This window comes from Monodelphis domestica, chromosome 6, assembly GCF_027887165.1.
Source record: "Monodelphis domestica isolate mMonDom1 chromosome 6, mMonDom1.pri, whole genome shotgun sequence".
Classification (NCBI taxonomy): domain Eukaryota; kingdom Metazoa; phylum Chordata; class Mammalia; order Didelphimorphia; family Didelphidae; genus Monodelphis; species Monodelphis domestica.
The window spans coordinates 188,489,471-188,514,994 of NC_077232.1; the positions used below are offsets into that span (position 1 = coordinate 188,489,471).

At 38.1% G+C, this 25,524-nt stretch overlaps 1 protein-coding gene across 9 annotated transcripts in view; it reads left to right on the plus strand.

Moving 5' to 3' along the window:
- The window catches only part of TRIM2 (tripartite motif containing 2), a 241,076-nt gene that overhangs the window by 209,170 nt on the left and 6,382 nt on the right, over positions 1 to 25,524 (plus strand). For all 9 annotated transcript variants that reach the window (XM_056802777.1, XM_007496221.3, XM_007496222.3 and 6 more), the window contains 5 exons: positions 10,201 to 10,304; positions 10,757 to 10,924; positions 20,982 to 21,150; positions 22,409 to 22,479; positions 25,024 to 25,164. In XM_056802777.1, coding sequence (XP_056658755.1) covers positions 10,201 to 10,304; positions 10,757 to 10,924; positions 20,982 to 21,150; positions 22,409 to 22,479; positions 25,024 to 25,164 — 653 coding nt within the window. The remainder of the gene's footprint in view (positions 1 to 10,200; positions 10,305 to 10,756; positions 10,925 to 20,981; positions 21,151 to 22,408; positions 22,480 to 25,023; positions 25,165 to 25,524) is intronic.

Below are 25,524 nucleotides of genomic sequence, written 5' to 3' on the forward strand. Positions count from 1 at the left end.
CATGGCCTATTCATGCTGAATAGAATAACAATAAATGATCCTGCCATTTACTTATACAGTTCTTTCACATATATTGGACTTTCTATGATCATTTCATTTGTGCCTAAGAATAGTCTGGCAGAGAAAGAAGGAGAAGTATAACTATTCTTAGAAGGAGAAACTGAGGCTCAGGGTAAATGAGTAATTTGCTCAAGTTCACACAATAAATGTTAGACCTGGGGCTTGAACTTTGGTCTTTTGTGAAATCCACAGTTCTTTTCACTGAAAGTCAAGAAGTCTTTCCTTCCTTCCTTGCTCCCTTCCTTGCTCCCTTCCTTGCTCCCTTCCTTGCTCCCTTCCTTGCTCCCTCCCTCCCTCCCTTCCTTCCTTCCTTCCTTCCTTCCTTCTTTCCTTCCTTCCTTCCTTCCTTCCTTCCTTCCTTCCTTCCTTCCTTCCTTCCTTCCTTCCTTCCTTCCTTCCTTCCTTCCTTCCTTCCTTCCTTCCTTCCTTCCTTCCTTCCTTCCTTCCTTCCTTCCTTCCTTCCTTCCTTCCTTCCTTCCTTCCATCTTAGACTCAGTACTGTGTATTGGCTCCAAGGCAGAAGAGGTAAGGGCTAGGCAATGGGGGTCAGGTGACTTGCCCAGGGGTCACACAGCTAGGTTATATCTGAGGTCACATTTGAACCTAGGACCTCTCATCTCTATGCCTGGCTCTCAATCCACTGAGCCACCTAACTGCCCCCTCAAGGAGAATTTCATAAGTACCTACTCTGTGCCACACTCACTATAGCTATGTCATGTCCTTGTACAAATCTTTGTTCTGCATATTACAATGCACCAATTTTTAATATACCCTTGAGCCTAACCAATTAGATATGTAGAGCCTTTCAGAGCATTCCATGGAAAGGGATGGAACAAGAAGCATTTATTAAGCATTTACTATGTGTCAAGGGCTGTGCAAAGTGTGAGGATACAAATAGAAAATGAGATAGTCCTTGCTCTCCAAGAACTCATATTCTGATTAAAGAAGTTTTTCATTCATGAGAGTATTTATAACCCGAGATCTCAAGATTTGTTGTTGGCATAAGACTTCTCATTGGTGGAGAGAATGATTACTCTTCACTCTGTGCCATCTAAGAAGGGAGAGGAGAGCCTTGGAATAAAGCCCAGGTTTGAGTCCCAGGTTGCATTCAGGTCATAAAACATGCAAAAACCAGGCAGTACTGTTGGTGGGTCAAGGCAGATCCAAAGGACATCTAAGTTCTTGTCCTGGTTCTGCCATTTGCTAAATTGTAAAACCTTGAGCAAGTTATCATTTTCATTCAGCCTCAGTTTCCTTGTCTGTATAATGAGGAATAGCCATAGGACCTATATTCACAAAGGCCATTTGGAGTATTCAATGAGATAACATATATTAACATGTTTTATAATTGATAAATCCTTTTAGAAACATAGGGTTATTGTTGTTGTTATCTAGCATTTTCCAAGTTTAAGTTTGTAAGTTATTTGAAGTCTGAATTTTTGCCTTATCTTTGGTGATGGAATATGATTATTTCAATTCTGTCTTTGAGTATGTTTGGCCAGACAGATTGGTCATGACATTCATTATAGATTCAGAGATTGCTAGGGTTGGAAGACAACTTTGAGGCCATCTAGTTCAACCTTAGTATTTTTAAAATGGGATCTAGAGAGATTAAGTGAATTGTTTAAGATCACATAGTTAATTAATAGTAGAACAGAGATCTGTCTTTAGCTGATGAGCATAAAAATCCACTCACAAGTTCCTTTTTGCTTGGTAGTCATATAATATGACATTATAAGCTCTCCCTCATTCTAGTCTCTCCCCAGTCCAATCTGTCCCCTATTCAGTTGCCAGAATGATTTTCCTGCCCATGTTACCTCTGACTCCCTCCTCCAATAAATTCCATTGTCTCCCTATCTCTTGGTTCTCTGTCTTGCCATGGATTTCAATAACTGGAAGAGAAAGGGCTACTGACAATTTTGTGCAACCCTACTTCATTTAAATCCTGTTCATGCACAAGTCAAAACCATGCTGCATGCAATTGGTCCTCTTGGAAAATGGACTACAACCTCTAGAATCACAAATGAAGTCCTCTGACATTTAAAACTCTCTGCAATCTAGTCCCTTCCTCCTTTTCCAGTCATCATTCAATTTACTCCCCTTCCCTGACCTCAAGGATTCATTTCCCCTAACCTTTTCCCTATTGCCTGTGCCCAAAGTTCCATATCCCTTCCCTGGCTGTCCCTTTTGCCTAGAATATTTGTCCTCTTCATCTCAACATCTTAGTTTCCTTGGTTTCCTTCAAGATTGTTCAAAACTGTAACAGTTAAAATTTAGGAATATGGGGAGACTGAGGCAGGTAGAAATTAGTTTCTCTCTGCAAGGAGTATTATATTTTTTAGAGGTTTATTAAGGATTAAGGATTAAAGAAAATACAGGATAAGGAAAACGTGCCCAGGCCAGAGGCCTAGACAAGACCTCACCTACATTATGGAAAGAGCCACATCTGCTCCAAAACAGAAGTCCAAAAAAAGCCCCAAAAACCTTTGCCACCAGCTTAAATCCTTCCTCGATCTCGGCCCACCTCAGAATTCCCGTGAGATTACAAAGCATTTGGGGAAGTGGAGCAAGGGCTTGTGGGGATTGAAGTCCAGAGTTCAAATCTCAATTTTACAAAACCCAGCTTCTACAAGAAGCCCATTTGGCTGCTTGTGCCTCCTATATCTTGGATATGCCTAGCTATTTTCTTGTTTGTCTCTTCAGGAGACTATAAGTTCTCAAAGACAGATACCATTTCTGGCTTTCTTTGTATCCAAGTGCTTAGAACACTGTCTGGCATATAGTAAGCAACTAATAAATTCTTAACAAAGATAAAACAATTCAGGAAGAATAGCTTTGTAATTTTAAGGGGACTAGTACCAAACTCCTTTCAAAATCAACTTGAAAAGCATTTAGCATTCATCACATCAATGTGAGATTTTTAATCTAATCTTCCGAAAGAAGTAAAACCTAAAAGGTGACCTGGGTAAAGACTATGGAAATTACATGTTACTTTAACAAACTTCAGGAAAGATAACTTTTGGTGGATAGTTAGGATTTGTCTCAGCTTCAATAAAATGAAGAGTTACTTAACAATTTCAAAGAAAAATCAGAAATGTAGATATTCTCATCTTGTGAAAGTTCTTTTTTTTTTTTAATTTTATCTCTGGGCTGAAATACAGTCACTTCCCTTTATGTAGCACTCTGCAGTTGATGTACATCTTATTTAATCATTACAACTCCATAAAGTGGGGATAAGGCATTATTATCTCCATTTTACAAACAAGAAAATAGAGGAATGGGAGCTCAAAGTTAAGCTTCTATTGAAGGTCGCATAGCCATTCCAATGCTTGAATTGAGCCTTTATCATTTATACAGCAGAAGGCATCTAGCTCAGACTGCTAATTTTATAAAAAAAGAGGTTCAGAGGGGTTAAAGTCAAAGTTGCACAGGTAGTAAATAGTATAATATAATTATTGTAATGGTTTTGGCATGTTCTGCATGGAATGGCTTAAATTCTGGCAACTTGTACTGATGTTCCAGAGATTTGCTTAGACTAGACAGATAAGATCTAGAATCTGGAAAACCCTCCTTCTCCAACTACAAGGGAGACTATTGTCTCAATTTTGGGATAGAATAGGAGGGCTGTGTCTTGGTGCTCATTCCTCCTCTCTTCTACCTTCAGGTATTTCTACCTCCAGGATATTCGCTTGGAATTTTATCTTTCTACTCCAGAACAGATATGTGCACTCCAGATGGGCAATGCTCTTTTAGGAATTCACGAATCTATTCATTTTCAAAGCCAATAGTGTGATTTCACCATACATTCATATGTGATTGAAAACACTAGTATGTGATAGGTATTCCTTGATAAAATGTCTCCATTATGAAATTGAAATATACTTTTTAGAATTAGAAATACCAGTGTCAACATTACCTATTCAGAAACTGGAACGTAAATCTAAAACCAAAAAGGAGAATCTCAAAAATTAATAAAGGTGGTTATTGATTTGTTGATCCAGGACTCGAATAAGGACATTCCTTACATCAGTTCTTCCTCATTTTATAGGAAAAATATTAGGGGACATGAAAAAAGGGAACATCAAGTAAATATGGTAATGTGACATTGTCTATACTTTGGTTTCTGGCATAAAAATATTTTTTTTTCTCCTCCAAAATCAGATATAACCTCCCTGGTATCTCAAAAAACAGTGCCATTCTTCCTCCCCTCCCCCTTCATTCTGGGGAGGATTGTAAGCAATGGATGAGCAGGATGCAGTTCAAGTAGTCCACAGACTGAAGATATTTGAAAAATGTAAATTTAGTGCCTCTCCATTTTTTCTTCATCCCCATCTTATTTTGTCTAACTCTTGGTTACTTCTTAACTTTTTGAGTTTTCTTAGGTCCCCCCTTCCCTATTTAGGTTTATGATCTAGTGATCCTTTACTTCACCCAACTATTCAGCTTTTAGAAGTTTCTTTACAATGCTTTTGTCAAGATAAATTTTGATTCTCAAAAGTACTGGATATACCACTGCAGTCTTTTAAAAAAAAATTCAAGAAGCATTTATTAAGCTCTTATTATATGCTAAGCACTAGAGATAAAAAGTCTAACATGAAATTAGTCCCTTACCTCAAGGAACATACATTCTACTTTTGGTGTTTGGGGAGTGGCAAGAAGATACCACATTCATACTCGTAAATCAATACAAATGGAGGAGAGCACTGATATCTGGTGTAGACAGGAAAGGCACATTCTCTTTTTGTTGTTGTTCAGTCATTTTCAGTTGTGTCTGACTCTTTGTGATCCTATTTGGGTTTTTCTTAGCAAAGATACCGGCACAGTTTCCTTCTCAAACTCATCTTACAGATGAGAAAACTGAGGCAAATAGCATTAGGTGACTTGCCCAGGGTCACAAAACTCTCTGAGGCCAAATTTGATTTCATAAAGATGAGTCTTCCTGAGTCAAGCCCAGTGCTCTGTCTACTGCACTATCTAACTTCCCCACATTTTCTCTTATAGTTCTATTAATTTTGCCATGCTTACTAGTCAAAGGATGATAGTCAGTGGCTTCTCATTTTACAGATGGAGGAAACTAAAGGACTGAGAGGTAACTTGGCTAGATAATTGGCAGAAGAACAATGACCAGAATTAAATTGAGTTCAGGTCCTCTTACTTCAAATCTAATATTCTTTCTATTATATAACACTGCTTTTCAGGATAATTTATACAAGAATGTCTATATATGAGATGTGGCTACCTATTACGGGACTCCCATAGAAATTTCTTTTGTCTGCCCTATTTCTTTTGAAACAAAAGATGTTCTTTTTTCCATTGCCTAGAATATATATTTTCGTGAATTTAGATCCTAGTCCTTTTCCCTTAAGGGCAGCAGGCTTTGGATAATGAGTTCAACCTAGGAAATAGCATTAGATTGTTTTGTTCCCTTTTGTTATGATTGATCTGGCTCTCAGCTCTCCCATCCTATCTATAGGCTTAGCCCTATTCTCAATTTAGGACCAATTTGGCCCCTAATATAGAGGAAATCAGAAGTATGTGGATTTAAAGTCTGGGTAACTCACTTGTCTTACTTTTGATTCCTGACTTTTGAATTCATTCCTACTAACACAGTTGTCCTTTTGTAGATATTTTAAGTTTTTGTTTCACAGATCCTTTTGGCCCATGAACCAATAAGTTTTTTGTGAAGCCTGTTGATTCTGCAGAATAATGATTGCCTGGGTCAAGGGGGCTATGATTGGGGCAGTAGACTCTAAATGATCATCCTAGTGCAAACATCAATACCATGGAAATAGGTTTTGATCAAGGACACATATAAAACCCAGTGGAATTGCGTGTTGGCTACAGGAGGGGATGTGGAAGGGGAGGGAAAGAATGATTCTTATAACCAAGGAAAACTGTTTTAAATTGACTAATTAAATACAATTTTCAAAAAAAAAGAACAATGATTGCCATCTTCATCTATAATTGAAGAAAATTATAAATTTCAGTTCAAGATTAATAAAAGATGTGATTTTCCCCCATCAAGTTCACAATCCCCTTAAATATCTATAGATCATTTAGATTAAAAAACTCCTACTCTGTTGCTCTTCTCTATTGCCACTGTCTTGTTCCCCATTCTTCTGATTCTAAAACCTAATTTACTTGTATTCATCTCCTTAAGAACAGGAACCCCACCACAAATCACAGCCCCTTTGTCTAGGTCCTTCACACTGGCCAAATACCAATCTGGACACTGGAATCAAAGATCATGCATGATAGCTGGAAGGTAACCATGGAGGCCATGTAAACCCCCTTCCTCTACCTCCATTTTTTTTTCTAAGAAATAAACCAATATCCCCAATGTGAACTATCTGGCTGTTCACTGAGAACCAATTCTGACAATGCCCTTTTTTGGTTGTTCTTAGGTTGGAAGAAGAGGAGATGAGTGAATTCAACTCCCGGTTACCTCACCTAAATATGTTTCATTATAGCCTAGCTCTTTTTAGAACTCTTACCTTTTTCTGTTCATTTATATAGATTCATATCATTTTTCCACTCCCTAAGGAGTGCACCAAAGTTAGTCATTATGCTTCTTGACAGTCATTGAAGTCATAAAGGCCCATTGTAACTTTTTTCTTTGAATTGGGAAAAGTGTTGCCTGCCTTCTGTACCTGAAGCCTAGACATGTCTCCATTCTTTTAAAGCAGTTTCTTCTTCTTCTTATGAGTATATGTGTTGTTCAGTTGAGGGGAATTCTTGAAGCTGTAATTTCTTTACTATAAAGAACTCCCAGATGAGAAAACTCCTTCTTCCAGTGCAGGTTTTTTTTTCCCCTTTTAAACATTATTTTATTTGGTCATTTTCAAACATTATTCCTTGGAAACAAAGATCATTTTCTTTTCCTCCCCCCCTCCCGCCACCCCTCCCATAGCTGACGCACGATTCCCCTGGGTATCACATGTGTCCTTGATTCAAACCCATTTCTATGTTGTTGGTATTTGCATTAGGGTGTTCATTTAGCGTCTCTCCTCAATCATGTCCCCTCAACCCCTGTAGTCAAGCAGTTGCTTTTCTTCGGTGTTTTTACTCCCACAATTTGTCCTCTGCTTGTGGATAGTGTTTTTTCTCCTAGATCCCTGCAGATTGTTCAGAGACATTGCATTGTCCCTAGTGGAGGAGTCCATTACCTTTGATTGTACCACAGTGTATCAGTCTCTGTGTACAATGTTTTCCTGGTTCTGCTCCTCTCGCTCTGCCTCACTTCCTGGAGGTTGTTCCAGTCTCCATGGAATTCCTCCACTTTATTATTCCTTTTAGCACAATAGTATTCCGTCACCAACAGACACCACAATTGTTCAGCCATTCCCCAATTGAAGGGCATCCCCTCATTTTCCAATTTTTGGCCACCACAAAGAGCGCAGCTATGAATATTCTTGTACAAGTCTTTTTCCTTATTATCTCTTTGGGGTACAAACCCAGCAGTGCTATGGCTGAATCAAAGGGTAGACATTATTTTGTTGCCCTTTGGGCATAGTTCCAAATTGCCCTCCAGAATGGTTGGATCAATTCACAACTCCACCAGCAATGCATTAATGTCCCTACTTTGTCACATCCCCTCCAGCATTCATTACTTTCCATAGCTGTCATGTTAGCCAATCTGCTAGGTGTGAGGTGATACCTCAGAGTTGTTTGGATTTGCATCTCTCTGATTATAAGAGATTTAGAACACTTTTTCATGTGCTTATTAATATCTTTGATTTCTTTGGCTGAGACCTGCCTGTTCATAGGAAACATGTTCTTTATAGTGTGTAGTCTTAGTTTCTGAAGACACCGGAGAGGCAAGATGACTTGGCCAGAGTCCCACAACTAATTAAATAAATGAAGCTGGATTTCAATCATGGTCTTTCTGACTCCAAAGGTAGTACCCTAGCTCTGCCATTCAGTCTAATCAACTATTCAATCAGGCATTTATTAAGCATGTGTTAGAAATGAGACTTGAACCAAAGTCTTCCTGATTTTTAGCCTAGCTCACTGACCACTACACCATGCTGGTGGCAGAATAGATAAAGCTCTGGACCTGGAGCCAGGAAGACCAGAGTTCATATGTGGGCTCAGACACTTCCTAGCTGGGTGACCCTGGGCAAGTCACTTAACTCTGTTTGCCTCTGTTTCCTCATCTGAAAATGAGCTGGAGAAGAAAATGGCAAATCACTCCAGGATCTTTGCCAAGAAAATCCCAAATGGAGTAACAAAGAATCAGACTGGACTGATATGACTAAGCAACAACAACAATAACACTATGTTGCTTTATGGTTCAATTGAAATGAGCCCTAAATATCTCTGAAACAAAACAAACATCTACTAGAATGTATACAACAGACAGGATAGCTTTTATTTATGTAGGAAGAAAATGCATTACTTGGGGTACTACTATGTTAGTCCTCTAGAAATGATGTTCATAAATAGATCCACTTCAAAAAAAGCCCAATGGGGCTTTCATCTCTTACTTTCTGTGGCCTTACATTTTGATAAATGGAGTTCGATTCAGGTGTCCTATTTTTTTTTATTATAAGTGCCACTGATTATCACCAAGTATCTCATTACTTCTATCTCTGCTAACTGGGGGGAAATACTTGCCACTTATCTGCCACTAGGAGGTCAGTGGGAATCAAGGAACTGGCACTGGGAGATTGCTTTGTGTTCCTCAGATGGGAAGTGAGATGTTTTTTCTTATAAAATAGCTCTTGTTCCTGCACCACACTGACAAATGCACAAAAGGAAACCATTGCAAGTCCAGCATGTTGTAAAGTGAAAGCTTCACGGCAGAGAAAATGTAACTCCCAAAATGGAAGAAAGGAGGGGAAGTGTCCTCTTCCTGTATTCAGACAGAGCCAACATTTGTGGATGTCAGTAGGATTTTCTTACAATCATCCAAAATGCCCTTTTCCCGTAGAGATGACCTGCTGTAGCGGATAGAGAGCTGAATATGTGGTAAAGAAAACCTTGATTCCAATCTGCTCTGACATTTATCAGCTATGTGATGCTGAGCAAGGGATTTAAGCCCTATATACTCTAAGCAATTCTCTAGGACTTCTCTACTAAGCCACAGATGAATTATAGTCTGCATGGGTGGAGGGAGCTCTCACACCAAGAGTGATCTTCTGCATATTCAGGAGCACATGTATATATAACATATACATATCAAAAATGTTTATGATTGGGTTTTATTTGCTGAAATATTTCTGGAACCATATCCTGTTAAAAACACAGTAGTCTGAGTATACAAGTCCTAGTTGGCAGATGGAAAGAAACCAGAATTTATTAAGTGCCTTTTACAATTATTGTCTCATTTGACCCATACAACAAACCCTGAGGGGTAAGTTCTATTATTTTCCCCATTTCATAATTGAGAAAACTGGGACAGACAGGAGTTAAGTGACTAGCCTCGGCTCACACAACTAAGTGTCCAGGACCATATTTGAACTTATGTCTTCCTGACCTTAGATCAAGCACTCTATACATCGAGCCACCTAGTCACCTCTAAAGTAGTCAGGCTTGCCCCAAAGGGTCACAAGGCTAGTAAGGATCTGAGTCCAGCTCTGAACTCAGATCTTCCTGCCTTCATAACCAGTATTTTGTTACCTGTCCCACCTAGATTCATTTGCCTAAAAAAAATGAAGGAATAACAGGAAACTGCTAAAAGCAGAAGAAGGTAAAGGGAAGACCACTAAGGCAGGAAAGCAAATTAGGGATCAAATTCCAAGGACCAGCACAGAAGAGCATCCCAATGTAAAATCCAGAGTACTTACTGGGTTCAAATTCCACTCCTTAAGACTGCTTAAGGCCCCTGTGACCATGGCCAAGTCACTAAATGTCAATGGGCCACATGTTCCTCATTTGTAGAACAAAGAGTTTGGACTAGATGACTTTTGAGACCCCTTTGAATTCTAGATCAAGAATCCCAATGCAGGTTTAAGGCTAAATGACCTGAACTATAGAAAAAAAAATTATTTTATTTCATTTTATTCTTGATTATCAAAGGCTGGTGAGAAGTAAAAATCATGATGAAGGAAGTAAACAGAGGCCACCTGTGGGAAACCTCTTCACTCTTCCTTCTAGATCTGAGAGACCTAATGATTTCATTATTGTGATTATTTTCAGGTACCAAAGGAAGAAATAAGGGAGAATTTACAAATCTACAAGGCGTAGCTGCATCTACAGCGGGAAAGATATTAATTGCAGACAGCAACAACCAATGTGTGCAGGTATGATCTAAAAATAATGACAGCTAGTATTCATGTAGTCCTTTAAAGATTTGCAAAGCATCTCACAACCAACTTCAGAAGCAAGCACTATTATTACCTCCATTTTATAAAATAAGTGTCTTGCCCAAGGTCACACATTGAATAAGCATCTAAGGCCAGATTTGACGTCAAGACTTCCTGACTCCATAGAAAATGAACTTAAAAATTGAAACTATTATTTTGAGAGAATGAATATGATTCCAGAGTTTATTACTTAAACATCTCAAACACTGGCAAACAGTCTGTGTGTGGGAAAGAAGCTAGCTTAGATGATGCATTTGCAGGATATTTCTCAAGGGCTAAAAGCATGTTCCTATTCAATGTAACTGAATATATTAATTGTAGCAGATGTTATTTGTGTCACCCTCCAGTAATTCTTGAGCTACTTCTTTCTCATGCTTTTTGTTAAACAGATATTTTCCAATGACGGCCAGTTCAAAAGTCGTTTTGGTATCCGGGGACGGTCTCCAGGCCAGCTGCAGCGGCCAACAGGAGTTGCTGTTCATCCCTGTGGGGATATAATCATTGCAGATTATGATAATAAATGGGTCAGCATTTTCTCTTGTGATGGGAAGTTTAAGGTAAGTTTAATAACTTGTACTTTGACCTTCAACAGAAGGTAAAGGGATAAAGGAAAGGGAATGTGTTTTTCTTTTAAAAAAAAAAATCAAGAATGTAATCATTGTTTCAGGCACAATCCACCCTCACACTCTGAGAGTTGATTTTAAAAGACAGAGAGCAATGATATAATATTGTAATAAGGCCAATGAAGAAACACAAATTGAATAGGGATGGCTAGGCTTTAAAAGGTAAATTATCCAGTTGCTTCAAAGTAGTGGAAAGGACACTGAGGTGAAGAGTCAGAAAACTTGGGTTCAAATAAGTCTTTTCTGTTTCTTAGGAACTTGGCAGATTGGAGTAGAAAATGTCTTTCTCCTCAGCACATGCCTTATATATAATGCTTGTTGTTGTTCATGAGATGCTCACTCAGTTTCTAGAACCATAGATTTACTCAAGGAAAGTGGATAATATAACATTGCACAAAATGGGTTGAGGAACACTTTTCTCAACTAATTACAAGGAAATTATGTTCATCAGTTTCCCCATCAAGTAGCAGTATAGTGTGTGTGTTGGGAGTGTGTGGTGATCTATAGCTACTTAGTCAATGGCTTCAGGGATGGGCAAGAAAGAGCAGAGCAACAGGATTCTCAGAGGAGACTATTTCCTTTTCATAGAAATTCAATAAAGAGCATTAAGTTTGAAAAAAAAAAGAAAAGTCTCCTTTGTTTTTCCAGAAAAGGAAATACAAAAACTGACAATTATTTCTGGCTTACTTATTAACTTCTCAAACCTCAGACTTACAGGCTAGACTAGAGCAATCATGTGAAAATAAGGTTTAAAAATAAAGATAGTGGGTCTCAAAGCCATCATATTTGCTCATTTCTTTCATAACCTCCCAATTTTTTGTTCCTATAGAAATTTGGACAGTTGTGTCAGCTATTAAAGCTTTTCCTTTCCTTCTTCATCTCCTCTTTTCTTTTTTTTTTTCCAGAACATTTTTCATGGTTATATGACTCATGATTCACACACACACACACACACTCTTTCCTCCCCACTTCTGAAGATGACAAGCAGTCCCACTGTCTCCTCTTCTTTTCATTTATGTCTTCTTACTCAGTTTGGAATGCCCTGTGATCAAATTATTTCTTTTAATGCAGAAATATATTTTTTAATCTGATAACTTAAAAATGCTGAATGGAGAGTTTGAACTTGGGTTCAGATATCAGCTCTTCTGCTTGTGACTGTATAAATCCTTTCAACTCTCTAGGCCTCAGTTTCCTCATCTGTAAAATGAGGTGGGGGTGGACTAAATAGCCTCTAAGGTCATATGCTTTATTTTCATTCCTTCCTCCCATGATGTGGAGATGTCTTGTTTCCCCACTTTCCCACTTGGGACATGACTGATTTATTTTGCTATTTACTCCATAACTAATAAGGCATCAAAATTCTATACCAATGAAAAGGTATCAGAAGATATCCCAACCCCTGTCACTTTGCAGAAGTGGAAGGTCAACAGGTCCACATTGTACATATCTATTCTAGCCCCTTTTCCATGAACTGATTAGTTATACTGATTTTTTCCCCTCTTTTATTCTTCTTCCATTTTTTGTCTTTAAAATATTATTTATTATGTAAGATGGCTCTCTGGAAGGGAAAACTTGAGGGATATCAGGGGAAATTGTGGTCATATAAGAAAATCAAAAACTATTTTTCAAAAATTATGCTAAAAGAGAGTTAATTTGCTAAGGGAGAAGAGTTTTGTATCTAGAACTTCCTAAGTTAAAACTTTTTCATCCAAATGTCCAGTGTTCTCGATAAAGTGGCAGGAGGAAGCAGGGGGGTGGAGCACATATTAAATAAAGTGATCATTTATTTAATAGTACTGTACAGCAAAAAAAAAAATGCAGAAAAGGCCACTTTCACCCCCTAGGGGATGAAGGCTGCTGTACAGCACAGTTTCTATAATACCTTTTTTCCTCTCCCCAACAAGATCTTTAGATGAAAACTATGAATTGTAAGTCCAAAATCTAAAAGGAACAAGGAAAAAGTCACTCCTTCCCTTGGGAGGAACTATCTTTCTGTTCACTCTCTTGACTCTTCTCCTCTGGAAAAAAGGGAGAAAGAGCTCACCCTGGGAAATCTTAGTACTGGCTCAGCTGGTCACAGCCCCTGTGCCGCTGCTGATTCAGTCATTACCTAGAGCAGAGATTCTCAATTTAGGGTCTGTGAACTTGGTTTATAAGAGTTTTCATAACTACTTCAATATAGTTGATTTCTTTTGTAATACTGTGTATTTTATTTTAAGCATTTACAAGCATTATTCCAAAAAGGAGTCCACAGTTTTCACCTAACAGCCAAAAAATAACACAATAACCCCCCAAAAGGTTAATAACTCTGAGACCTAAAAGTCAAGATCCCTGTATAAGTCTAACCCCTCTGTCCTGGGACACTGTAAAATTGAATACAAACTTCCCTTTTTTTACACTCAGACCCCCAAGCCAATAGATTACTGGCAAAAATACTTGAGCTTCAAAAATCTATCTCCTCTTCCTAATTGTCTCTCTCTATTAAACTTGGAAGATGAAGATAATAATTTTTATCATAATTTCTGGCATCTTAAAAAAGTATTTTAAATAACTGTGATAAACCTACACCCAAGGAAGGCATCAAGCTCATAAATGAAACAATCATTTATTAAGCACTTACTGTGTGCCAGTTCTTTACAAATATTATCTCATATAATTTTCATAATAATACTAAAAAATTGGTGTCATTATTACCCCCATTTTACTGTTGATGAAACTGAGGCAGACAGTGGTTCAGTGACTTACTCAGGGTGACACAACTAGCTAAATATCTGAGAATGGATTTGAACTCAGGTCTTCCTGATCCCAGAACTAACACTCTTATCTATTGTACCACTCAGGAAAGGAATAAAAGAATACTGGTTCCAGGTTCAGAAATCCTTCACAAAACATTTACCCTATTTGCTAGGCATGATTTGATCTCACATGTGTGTCCTCAAAACCATGATGCCCACTTTCCAATTCTTGCCTCTCCTTCCCTGACTTGTGTCCCATCTGACCTGCTCTGGACCACACACTTCTAGCAGCTGCCCTGCCCCACAAGCCCTTAGCATGAGAAGGGGCTAGTTTGTCAATCAAAACCAGGCCTTTTCCCCATCCCTTTGTCCCAAAACCATGATATAACCCCACAAACTCATATTAGGAAGGGAATTCTGGGGGGATTCCAGCCTGACTAGCAGGCATTCAACTCCAGCATCCTGATCTCGTTGGAAACACTACATAAGGAAAAATAAAAAAGATTTTCTTTTTTTTGTTGTTTTTTTGTTTTTGGTTATTTTTAGAACTCAGGAGAAGAGGGGGGCCCCTGGCTATTTGGGGCTCAGTTGGTATAATGTTAGCAAATGACAGAGAAAACTTACTGTGGTACAGGGTCACACAGCTAGGGAGTATCTGAGGCCAGATTTGAACCCAAGTCCTCTTGACTCCAGGCCTGGCTCTATCTATTGAGCCACCCAGCTGCCCTGCTACATTTATTTCTAAATGAGCTATAAATTAAACTTTTAAACTGTAAAATATCTTTATTAAGGGAATGTGACCAAATCCAACAGGCAAAATTTTCTCAAAGCCAAGGATTCTTAACATAACTTTAAAATATATATTTTTTGATAACTGCATTTCAGTATAATTGGTTTCCTTTGTAATCTTATTTATTTTAAGAACTTTATTCTGAGACGGGATCTATAGACTTTACTAGGCTGCTCAGAGGATCCACGACACAAAGAAGGTTAAGAGCTCTCCTCTAAGCAGTGTCCTGAAATAACTACTTTAAATGTATTTGCTTTAGCTAGGTGTGATCTAAGAACCCACAATATCTACAGTCTTCTGGATATAACCTAAGGACTCAAAATCTGTACTCCTCTGCCAGATAATGGCCCATCAAACACACATTTTGGTGGATCTTGAACAACTTTGCTTGCAATGGTTTCTTTTTGTTCTTTTTTCATCTGTAATAGAGTTTGGTCTACTCACTTCATACAGAATGTTTTCGCGCTACTCATGGAATTAAAGGGCAGGCCTGAGGCCATCCAAATGGGGAATGCCATTTTCTAGGGCATAAAACAATGAGGTCTTGAACTGTCACTTTCATGCTTGCTCTATCTTTCCCCTTTCTAATCGGGATCAGGCTTTATAGCTATGGCTTCCTTCAGGACCATTGTTATAGCTTCCATGAGAAATCCAGTAAACAGTGGATTATATGATGGGAGAGGAACCTTCATTCTCTCTTTTCCCAGATTCTCCTCTGTGGTGGTTGTTCAGGCATTCAATCTTGTCCAACTCCTCATGACTCCAGGGACTGTAGCTATCTATGGGGCTTTCTTTGCCAGAGATCCTAGAATGGTTTGCCATTTTCCTCTTGAGTGGATCTTTGTGTCAAGCAATCAGAAGTTAAGTGGCTTACCTGGGATTACACAGCTAGGAAATGTCTGAGGCTAAATTTGAATTTGGGTCCTCTTGACTCCAGTCCCAGGCTCTTTAACCACTGAGCCCCAGGTACCTATTCTCTGTTACTCAGACTTATTCCTGACCTGGAATAAAGGGCACTGTGGAGCTATCCTAAAAGGCTCCACCTTGGCATGTATTTGGCATGTTTTGAGGAATATCTCAGGGAATGGCTAATCCAGGTGCTAACAGCTCACACCCAGCCATCCTGTCCTTTAGCTAGAATGGCTATTTCACCCATGTGCTCTAGGAGATAAGGAGAGAAAGTCATTTCTCCAACAATTCCACAAGCTGGCTGTGTTCAGGGTATGTTGGTTTATAAGCACCTGAGCCAACTGAAACCACAATCCTACTCACCTGCCTTTTTCAATTACTCACTAAAAATGGTTCCCAGGCTTCTGAGCGCCTTCTCTAGTACTTGGTATTCTTTCAGGCTACTCAGATAACACAGTGTATGATCATTATTCATGCTCAGCAGCTCCTCAGTGGGAACTGAAAGAGTTAATGTGCCTCCCCAGATATCTAATTTACCAACAGACAGTTATATCCAGCTAATTAATTAATTACATACAACTCATTTGGGACTTACTCAAACATGGCAGAGGCTCAATACATTTTTTTTAATAGACCTGAATGATGAGCCAAATGACTCTTTCAACAATTTATATGCCATTATTTTGATGACATTTGAAGATATTCATCTCATAACAATTATATTTCATGTGAATGAATGGAATGAGGCGTTGTTTTTTTTTCAGAAATAGGAAAATCTATTGGCATCCTTCATGTTTAATTTCTGGGGGACAGGAAGAGTTAACAAAATGTATCCAGTATCATATTGTTTTGACCAAACTCCTAAACTAAATACTTTGAAGGGAAAATAAAGAGAAGTATAAACTGAAAATGACATAAAATCACTATCTTAAAATCATAATGTGAATGCTATTCATTTAAAAAAACACTTTAAATTTAATTAAAGATGTTTTATTCATTTTCATCCTCACTGGTGTCTTCATCTTCTGATAAGAGTACCAGTAGCAGCAGGATTTGGGTTTTTCAGTAGGACTTTCAGGGGTGGGTTGGGAATGTGGACAGCTCTGTAAATAGGATGGGGTTGCAATTCCTTTGCCAGGGCACAACATTTTAAGCCAAGTGTGTTTTTGGCTTTGCCTTGCTCCTTCCAAAGTAGTAGTCTCATGGCATCCTAGTGTCTCTCTCCATGGTGGTTAATGCCCGGTGGTTTCTGTCTCCTTGCCAATGACAGGGGAGCCAAGCAAAGGACCTCCCATATTGCCATTGTTGGGGCAGATGTTGTTTTGTGCACTTGTCCTGGGGCCAAAATTGCTAGTTATGTCTCTGAGTAGGACCATTACTGCCATATTTAAATCAGTATGACATAGAAAGAACATTTCAGTGAGCTGGCTTACTATGTTTCCTCTGGATTGCTTTTAGAAAATGGTTTACTTCAGGAAAGTTTAGCATACAATATCCTGCCTCAACTTAATGAAAAACTATTTTAGTCCAGAAATGAGAGCCTGGTATCCTTGCTGCTGTGGGAGGCTGAGACTGCTCGATCACTTGAGCTCAGGATTTCTGAGCTCTAATAGAGTGAAAGCCAACCAGGTATATAGACAAGAGGCCAACATCAATACAGTGAGCCTCTGAGGCAAGAGTTCCACCATGCTCCCCCATCAGGAAAACAGAGCAAGTCAAAACTTCCATCCCAGTCAGTATGGGAGAGGGTCCATGAGTAGCCACTAAACTTCCAGCTTGGGCAAGAAAGAGACCCAGTCTCCAAAAGCAAAAAAAGCCCAAACCTTTTTTGTTATTTCATCCTGTCCCAAACAGCAAACTGAATCATGCCCTGTTATTTAAAGTAAGAGTAATAGAATATGTAACTCTGTAAGAATGCTTCATTTTTCCTGGAAGATAGGGAGCCAGAGGAGACTAAAGGAAGCAATCATCTATCAGTTAGCAAGAATCCAGGAAGAGCCTACTATTTACCTACACTGTACTAAGCACTGAGATAGAAACATAAAGTTCACTGATGAGGCAGCCAGGCCACTGACTACCAAAGAGAGTGCCTAGCTCCAGGCAGAAGCATCAAAGGAGTTGGGTCCTATTTGCAGCTGTGTGATGTGGCTCAGGCCAATTCCTAACTTAAGAAGTGGTTGTTGTTCCCAAAAGGTCGTTTATAACTTGGTTTTTTGGAACTTGAAAATGTCTTTTCTTTTCCCATTTAAAAAACATTATAAATGGCTATGACTTCCCAGGCTATCCTAAAGAAGCTCATTTAACCCATCATGGGCCTTCAATAGAGCAAGGGAAAGACCTTCAAGCCTGGCTTTGAATACCAGCACTGACAATTATTGGCTCCCCAAATGAGGTGGGCCCAAGATGCTTAATGAGATATACATTTTTTGGACCATTCAAGGGGGGAAACTTGTTTTGTCTGACTATACATATTTGGCAAAGATTTTATTTCTTAAAATTGAATCTAAGATAGAAGAGTGGCAAAGGTGAGGCAATTGAGATAAAGTGACTTGCCCAGGGTCACACAGCTAGTAAGTGTCTGAGTCTAGGTTTGAACTCAATAAGATGAGTCTTCCTGACTGAGCCTGCTGCTCCATCTACTACACCTCCTAATCACCCCCATTTTCTACACCTATAGTAACTAATTGTCATCTCTTCCCTCTATTTATTTAACTGTTTCTAAGATTGGACACAGTGATAGGAGATGTAGTGGAAAGAGCACCAGCCACAGAGTCAAAAATCCTTGATTCATGTCCTGGCACCAACACTTACAGACTGTGTGATCAGTATAATTTATCCAAGGGTCAGTTTTGTCATATGTAAAATGGAAGAGGATGACAATTGCATCATCTAACCTATAGAATTGTTATAAACATATTGTTTTGTAAACTCTACAGTGATATACACAAAAATATATGAGAGAGACAGACAGACAGACAGACAGACAGACACTGGGGCTTTAAAAAGAGATGGGAAATAGAAATATAGATGTGGAAGTTGTTTGCCTAAAGGAGATGGCTAAAAGTACTGAAAGAGAATAACATAGCCAAGGGAATGAGAAGAGATGAGAGCCAATGATGGAAGCTGAGAACATCACTGTCAGGCACTCCTCAGGGGCTCTGAATTGAGGAATAGCAGCATGACACAAGGGATAGAGTGCTGGAGTTTGAGACCTTCCCCAGATACTTACTGGCTGTATTTGACCTATTTCAGCCTCAGTTTCTTCATATGTTAAACATGAATATCACCTATTTCAAGAGCCTGTTGTAATGATCAAATGAAATAATGTATGCATTTGTGTGCCTTGCCAGCCTTAAAATATAAGGAAGGAAACAAATGTTTATTAAGCACTGACTGTGTGCCATCCAATGTGCTAAACACTTTATAAATATCATCATCATTTCATCCTTACCATAACTCTTGAAGGTAGGTGCTATTATTATCTCTATTTTATAGATGAGAAAACTGAGGTAAATAGATTATGGGACTTGTCTAGGATCACACAGCTATTAAGAAGTGAGAGGTCAGGTTTTGAATTCAGGCCTTCCTGACTCCAGGTACTCCATCCACACATCTGCCTATCCCCCACATAGATACCAAATGGATTTTTCTAAAGCAAAAGTTGACTGTGCCATTCCACTACTAAAAACCTACTAATATCTCCCTTTTGACTTTAGGATAACAGGATCATAGATTTAGAACTGTAAGGGATCTCAAAGGCTAAATTATCCAATTTCATTTTACAGATGAAAAAACTGACATCCAAGACAAGTGACTTGTTCAAGGTCATATGAGAATTTAAATAGTAGCACCTAGATTTAAATCCAGCTGTCTTGACTCTTTATTTTCCATTGTACTACACTGGCTTCCCCAAAATACAAATTCCTCTTAATGCCACATATCTTATACTGCCAGAGTCCTCTGCAATCTAGTTCTCTCCTTTCTAGCCTGATTTCACATTTCTCCCCTTCATGTACCAAATTAAATTAGCCCATTAGCTCTTCCCCATTAAATCATATTCCAGGTCCTACATTCAGATCTTTGCAAAGACCATTGTCCCCCATAACCAGATTCTGTGCTTCCTCACTTCTGCCTCCTGGACCCCTGAGAGTGATTTGTTTCAGCCTTTCTGATTCCCTAGTTTATGTATACTTTGTATTTTTGTGTGTGTGTGCATGTATCGCTTTCTCCCCCATACAATGTAAACTTCTTAAAGGTGGGGACACTTCCATTTTTGTTTTATCCACAGCACTTTTGTATTCCTGTGCACAGTGGTTGACATGTACTAAGAGTTTAATAAATACTTGTTGAGTTCAATTTAATTGGATCGAGGCAGCTAGGGACTCAGGAGATAGAGAGCCATGCCTGGAGATGGGATGTCCTAGTTTAAAATCTGGTCTCAGACATATCTTAGCTGTGTGACCCTGGGCAAGTCACTTCACAACAATTGCTTAGCCCTTACCATTCTCCTTCCTTGGAAACAATACTTGATATCAATTCTAAGACAAAAGACAAGGGTTATTTTTTTTAAATTGGATATCATTAAAACAAAAAAGGAAGTTACTCCCTTGGAGGCCAGAAACAGACTTGTTCCAATTTAGGAACTATTGATAAGTGCGAGACCATACTATGAATTTCCCTGTATTCAATTTTTCTTAAGAGTTGAGGATATACAGTCCCTGTCTTATGAAAGTCCTTGCTCCCACACATCCTGAAGGATGGTAAAATAGAATAAAAAGTAAGTGTGTTATATGTACTTTGTCTCCCTTTCTATCATTCTTCAATGCAATGTGAACAGAGAGCTACTGAATACCAAAAGTAATGATGGACTCCAGGCTTACCAATGTCTACCTTTGTCTGAACACCTGAACCATTGATATATCCAATCAAATTTTTGCTTCCCAGTTGATTTTAGAAGCAGCATGTAGAAGCCTATTCCAAAAAGAGTAAATGTTAAGATTTACTTGATGTTTTATCCTAAGCTTACAAAAATTGGATGCTTCTCTTTCATTATGATATGGCAAAAACCTGGATTATTTTTACTTTTCTGGTGACCATCCAATAATTGCAAACTCTGGATGAAATTCAGTGCCTTTCTTCAACTTCATCTCAGGTGTTTCAAAACTACTAACTAGTAGCACAGTTAAAAATTTTGTCAAATAACTATTTGTACCCCCAACCAAGCTAGTGAATTACCTTTGTAATATGAGAGCACTGAAATTGAGTTTTGAATAATGGCTCTTTAATTTGTTCTCTTAATTATTCTATTTATAGAAAGAAAACTATGACTTCTAGAAAGGTATTCATTTTAGCAGAGGGCTTTTTATTGTATTTATTGTGTATTTATTTAAATATATATTTATTTCTCTATTCACCTATTCATTTATAAATAAATAAATTCTGTGACACTGTGGGATACCCAGAACTGTATTTCGTCACTTTCCAGGAAGGTCTCCACACACTAGAATGCTTAAAACCCTCACTGCAATTTGATACTCATCCTTTTTATTTCTAACAGACAAAAATTGGATCAGGAAAGCTGATGGGTCCAAAAGGTGTGTCCGTGGACCGCAATGGACACATTATAGTGGTGGACAACAAAGCATGCTGTGTCTTCATCTTCCAGCCCAATGGAAAAATCGTGACTAGGTTTGGTAGCCGAGGAAATGGGGACAGGCAGTTTGCAGGTACACTCGATGGTAATATGTAAACCCCCTTTTTTATGCTTCTTCTGCTCACATATGCATGGAGCATGTTGAAGAGGCCACATCCCTACCATGTTTCCTTGTGCTTGGAAAGATGCTGGGGATTGAGTCCATGCCAAGGCATGTGTCAATGCTTTTTCAGTTAACCACAAGGGCAGAAGGAAGGCTGTAAGTTGGACTGAAACTCAGTCTGTTGTTTTTAGTAGTTGGGGTTATGGTAGATATTTTTCCTAGAATCTAGTCCATAAATATGACCTTGAAGAACAAACAGCACAAATACCCTGCCCAGTTGTGGCACTATTTAAAGAACCCCAAGCAAACAACATAAAAATTCCTTGTTCCCTTTTTAGGTCATTGATTTTTTTTTAAAGAACATCAATCACTAGAAATAAAAATGAGAAAAATATCTTGTATTATTTCTCCTTTGAGTTCCACATTATGACCATAGCTTCATTTAAGTTAGGCATTTACATCCGCAATAAGTGGCTGAAAGTATTTTAATAAGTTTTCTTTAATGACTCTTCATATATTTGAAAATTTTGTGCCTGATCTTGGTTTGTGCTTTCCCTCCAGTTCTGCCAAGTTCTGATTGTCACCCTAAATTTTAATTTGTGGATTTTTCTGACACATTTAAAAATCTCATTGACTTAAGACCTTTCACTCAGCCTGAAGAGATATGGTGTATTTCCCCAAAGAAAGATGATCTTGTGAACATTCTATAGGAACTCAGGAAAGCTAATAGATCTGACTTTCAGATGATGGCATGGAGGATGAATTCTTGCTGCTTATTGCTTATTCTACTTCAGCAGAAATACTAGAAGTCTTCATTTTTACCTTCAAGAAGGCAGAATAAATAAAGAATCCTGGATCCCGAGCTCCAATTCTGGCTACTATAATATGTATGATGTTGGGCAAGTCTTTTAACTTCTCAAGAATTTGCCTTTGAAATAAGGGGATTGGACTAGATCTTCTCCAACTCAAATCCTAGGAAACATAAATCTAAAATGTCATAGAGGCTCTTCTATTTAGAATCAGAGAGATGAGCAAATGGTCTCAGGAGGTCCCTTCTGTCTCTAATTGTTTTTCTTAAATTATTAAATTAACATATTGAGGTTTTTAAAAAAAACCTTTATATTATAAAACCCCTTGTTATATTATTATAAAACCTTTGTTAGAGCTATTTTTGTTGATAACATTGACTTCATCATCACAAGTTGTTCTTTTTCATCTTTTTTTACAGGTCCTCATTTTGCAGCAGTTAATAGCAACAATGAAATAATTGTTACAGATTTTCATAATCATTCAGTCAAGGTATTGTAAGCTAAAGCCCCTTTGTTCACCCTTCCCTCACTCAAGCTCCAGTTGTTCCCTTTATCATTAACTTTTTTTTTTCATTTTGATGTGTTATATCCATTGAAAGAAAGAAATATGTTACATAGCATACAGGTAGAATTTAGATTAATCCTACAAATGTTGAATGAATGGGAGACTTAATGATTTGACAAGTCAGTGTTGAATATTCATAGATGTACTTTTGTTCAACACAGTATATATACGTATTTATGTTTATATATGCATATAAGCAATGGCATGCTGGTAAATGTTTAACAACTGGCTCTCTGGGATAAAAAGGGATGAATGATTTAAAAAAAAATTTTTCCATGATTTCTCCCCTTGTCCCTCCTTCCTCTTGGAACTAACAAGCAATTCCACTGGGTTATACATATATCATTGTTCAAAACCTATTTCCATATTATTCATATTTGTAATAGAGTTATCAGTATTCTTTTAAAACCAAAACCCTCAATCATATACCCAAATAAATAAGTGATAAATCCTATGTTTTCCTTCTGGGTTTCTACTCCAACACTTCTTTTTCTAGATATGGATAATATTCTTTCTCATAAGTCCCTCAGAATTGTCCTGGATCATTCATTGCATTGCTTTTAGTAGCAAAGGCATGATACCAGTTTACATTTAATCTACATTGTTGACTTTGAAGGGAACATGGCTAGATCTAATGTGGAAACTGAATATTCTCAAAATGGTAGCTCATGTGGTTCCCTGTCCAGATAGATGACAGGGGAATATTGCTCTGTTTCCCTTAAAAATCTCTTGTGAGTTCATAGCAGCATCTATTTAGGAGCTGTGGTTTTAGTTTTTTCAGTCTTTGAGGGAAGAGGAGTTCCCTTTCTCTATTAAACTTGACTCTCCTCATCAAAGAGGCACAAATCAATTCAACAAACATTTTCTAAGTGCTTCCTATGACAATGGCAGAAGTAGAGAAAATAAGCACTTACATAGCACCTACTATGTGCTGAGCTTTTTATCATGTGAAACTTACTACAACCCTTTGCAGCCTTTGGCTCTCACCAGCTGTGTGATCCTGGACAAGTTGTTCAACCTCTGTAAAATGGGGAGAATAATGGCATCTACCTCCTAGGGTTGTTGTGAGGATACAACGAGATAATATTTATAGAAGGCTTTACAAAACTTAAAGAAGAGAGAAATCGATAGATAGATCGATAGATAGACAAACACACATATATGTGAATATGTATACATACACTCACACATAAATATGTATATGTGAGATAGTATTACTTTTATTACACAAATATGGATTGAATTATTGATGATTTGGCATTTTCCCCTGTCCATAGTACAGTGGGAATATTCTCATTTGTATTAGCATCAGTTGGATATGTCTTATTTTTGTCACTTTTCTATAAGATCCATTAGGGTAAAGGTCTGTGCCTCTTTTCATCTTTGGAGTCGCCTGTGTCCCCTTCAGTACTTATTCATAGAACTGCAAAATAAATGCTTAGTGGAAGTTTTAGTGAGCTAACTTCCCTTTCATGTGCTGTCAATTGGCCATTAGAGTTTATTATAATTTTTTAAAGTTGCAAGAAGAAGAAAGTTCTTTGACCCTCATCTGAATTTATAAGATCATGAATTTAGAGTTAGAAAGGGGCCCTAAAACCTATCTGGTTCAAGCCATACTTTTACAGAAGAGGAAATTAAGCCCTAGTGGGGGTCAATGATTCATTCAAGGTTGTAGAAGTGACTACTTAAAAGGTTGTTTTGATAAGTGGCCCCATGGATAGAGTGCCAGCCCTGGAGTCAGGAAGACTTGAGTTCAAATATGGCCTCAGACACTTACTAGCTGTGTGACCATGGGTAAAATCGCTTCACCTTGTTGGTCTCAGTTTCCTCATCTGCCAAATGGGCTGGAGAAGCAAATGGCAAACCACTCTAGGATATCTACCACAAAAACCCCAAATGGGGTCATGACTGAAATGACTAAACAACAACACGGGTAGTAAGCTTCAGAGATAATAGTTGAACTCCTCTCACTCTAAAACCAAGCCTCGCTACTGTATCATGCAGAATGAAGTAGAAAGGGGCTTTCAAGAACACCTCATTCAAGCCTTTCCCTTTACAGGTAATAAAACTGAGGCAGAGTAAGATTCATTGAATTACCCATGGTTCCATAGGTAGTGGCAAATCTAGGATTTGTCCTGGCGCCAAATCAGTTCTTTCTCTTTACCATGCTCTCTCTGACCTAAGAATAGTCTGTGTCTTTGGTATTAGGAATTCAAAGGACTATTCCTGAAATGAAGGTCTTTATTTAAAAAGCAAAAGGAATTAATGACATATAAACTGTCAAGAATTATAACTATGTAGCATAACAAATTGATCTGAAAAAAAAAAGGAAAGGAAAATCATTGATAAGGCATGTTTACCCAGAGGCTTGCAGGAAAAATTGACAATTTTAATCCCTTTTTAGTAATCTTTATGTTATCTTATTTATAAAAATCATCTTGACCTAATATTTTTTAATATTCCATACAGGTCTTTAATCAAGAGGGAGAATTCATGTTAAAGTTTGGTTCAAATGGAGAAGGCAATGGACAATTTAATGCCCCAACAGGGGTAGCTGTGGATTCAAATGGAAATATCATTGTAGCAGACTGGGGGAACAGCAGAATCCAGGTAACTAAAAATGCTGGTTTATGGTTGTATTTGTGGGAATCAATTGGTACTTCTAAAAAAAACAGAGTAGAGAAGGTCACAAATATTGGGTTCCTTTGCATTCTTAATGGGTCAGTTTAGAGTAGTACCAGGCAACTATTATGCCAACAAGGCACAACTCAGGATGATGAGGAAATACAGAAACCATTGGGATTGAGAAATGATGACAGAGAACCTTCTTGAATTCATAAAGTTTCTCTGGCAGCCCCTATTTACAGGCAAAACTTATCTTATTGACCTTTCACATCATGTACCTACATCCACGTTGAATGGAATGGATCATTCTGATGGGGATGGTCAGATACAGGTAGGGTTATGTAC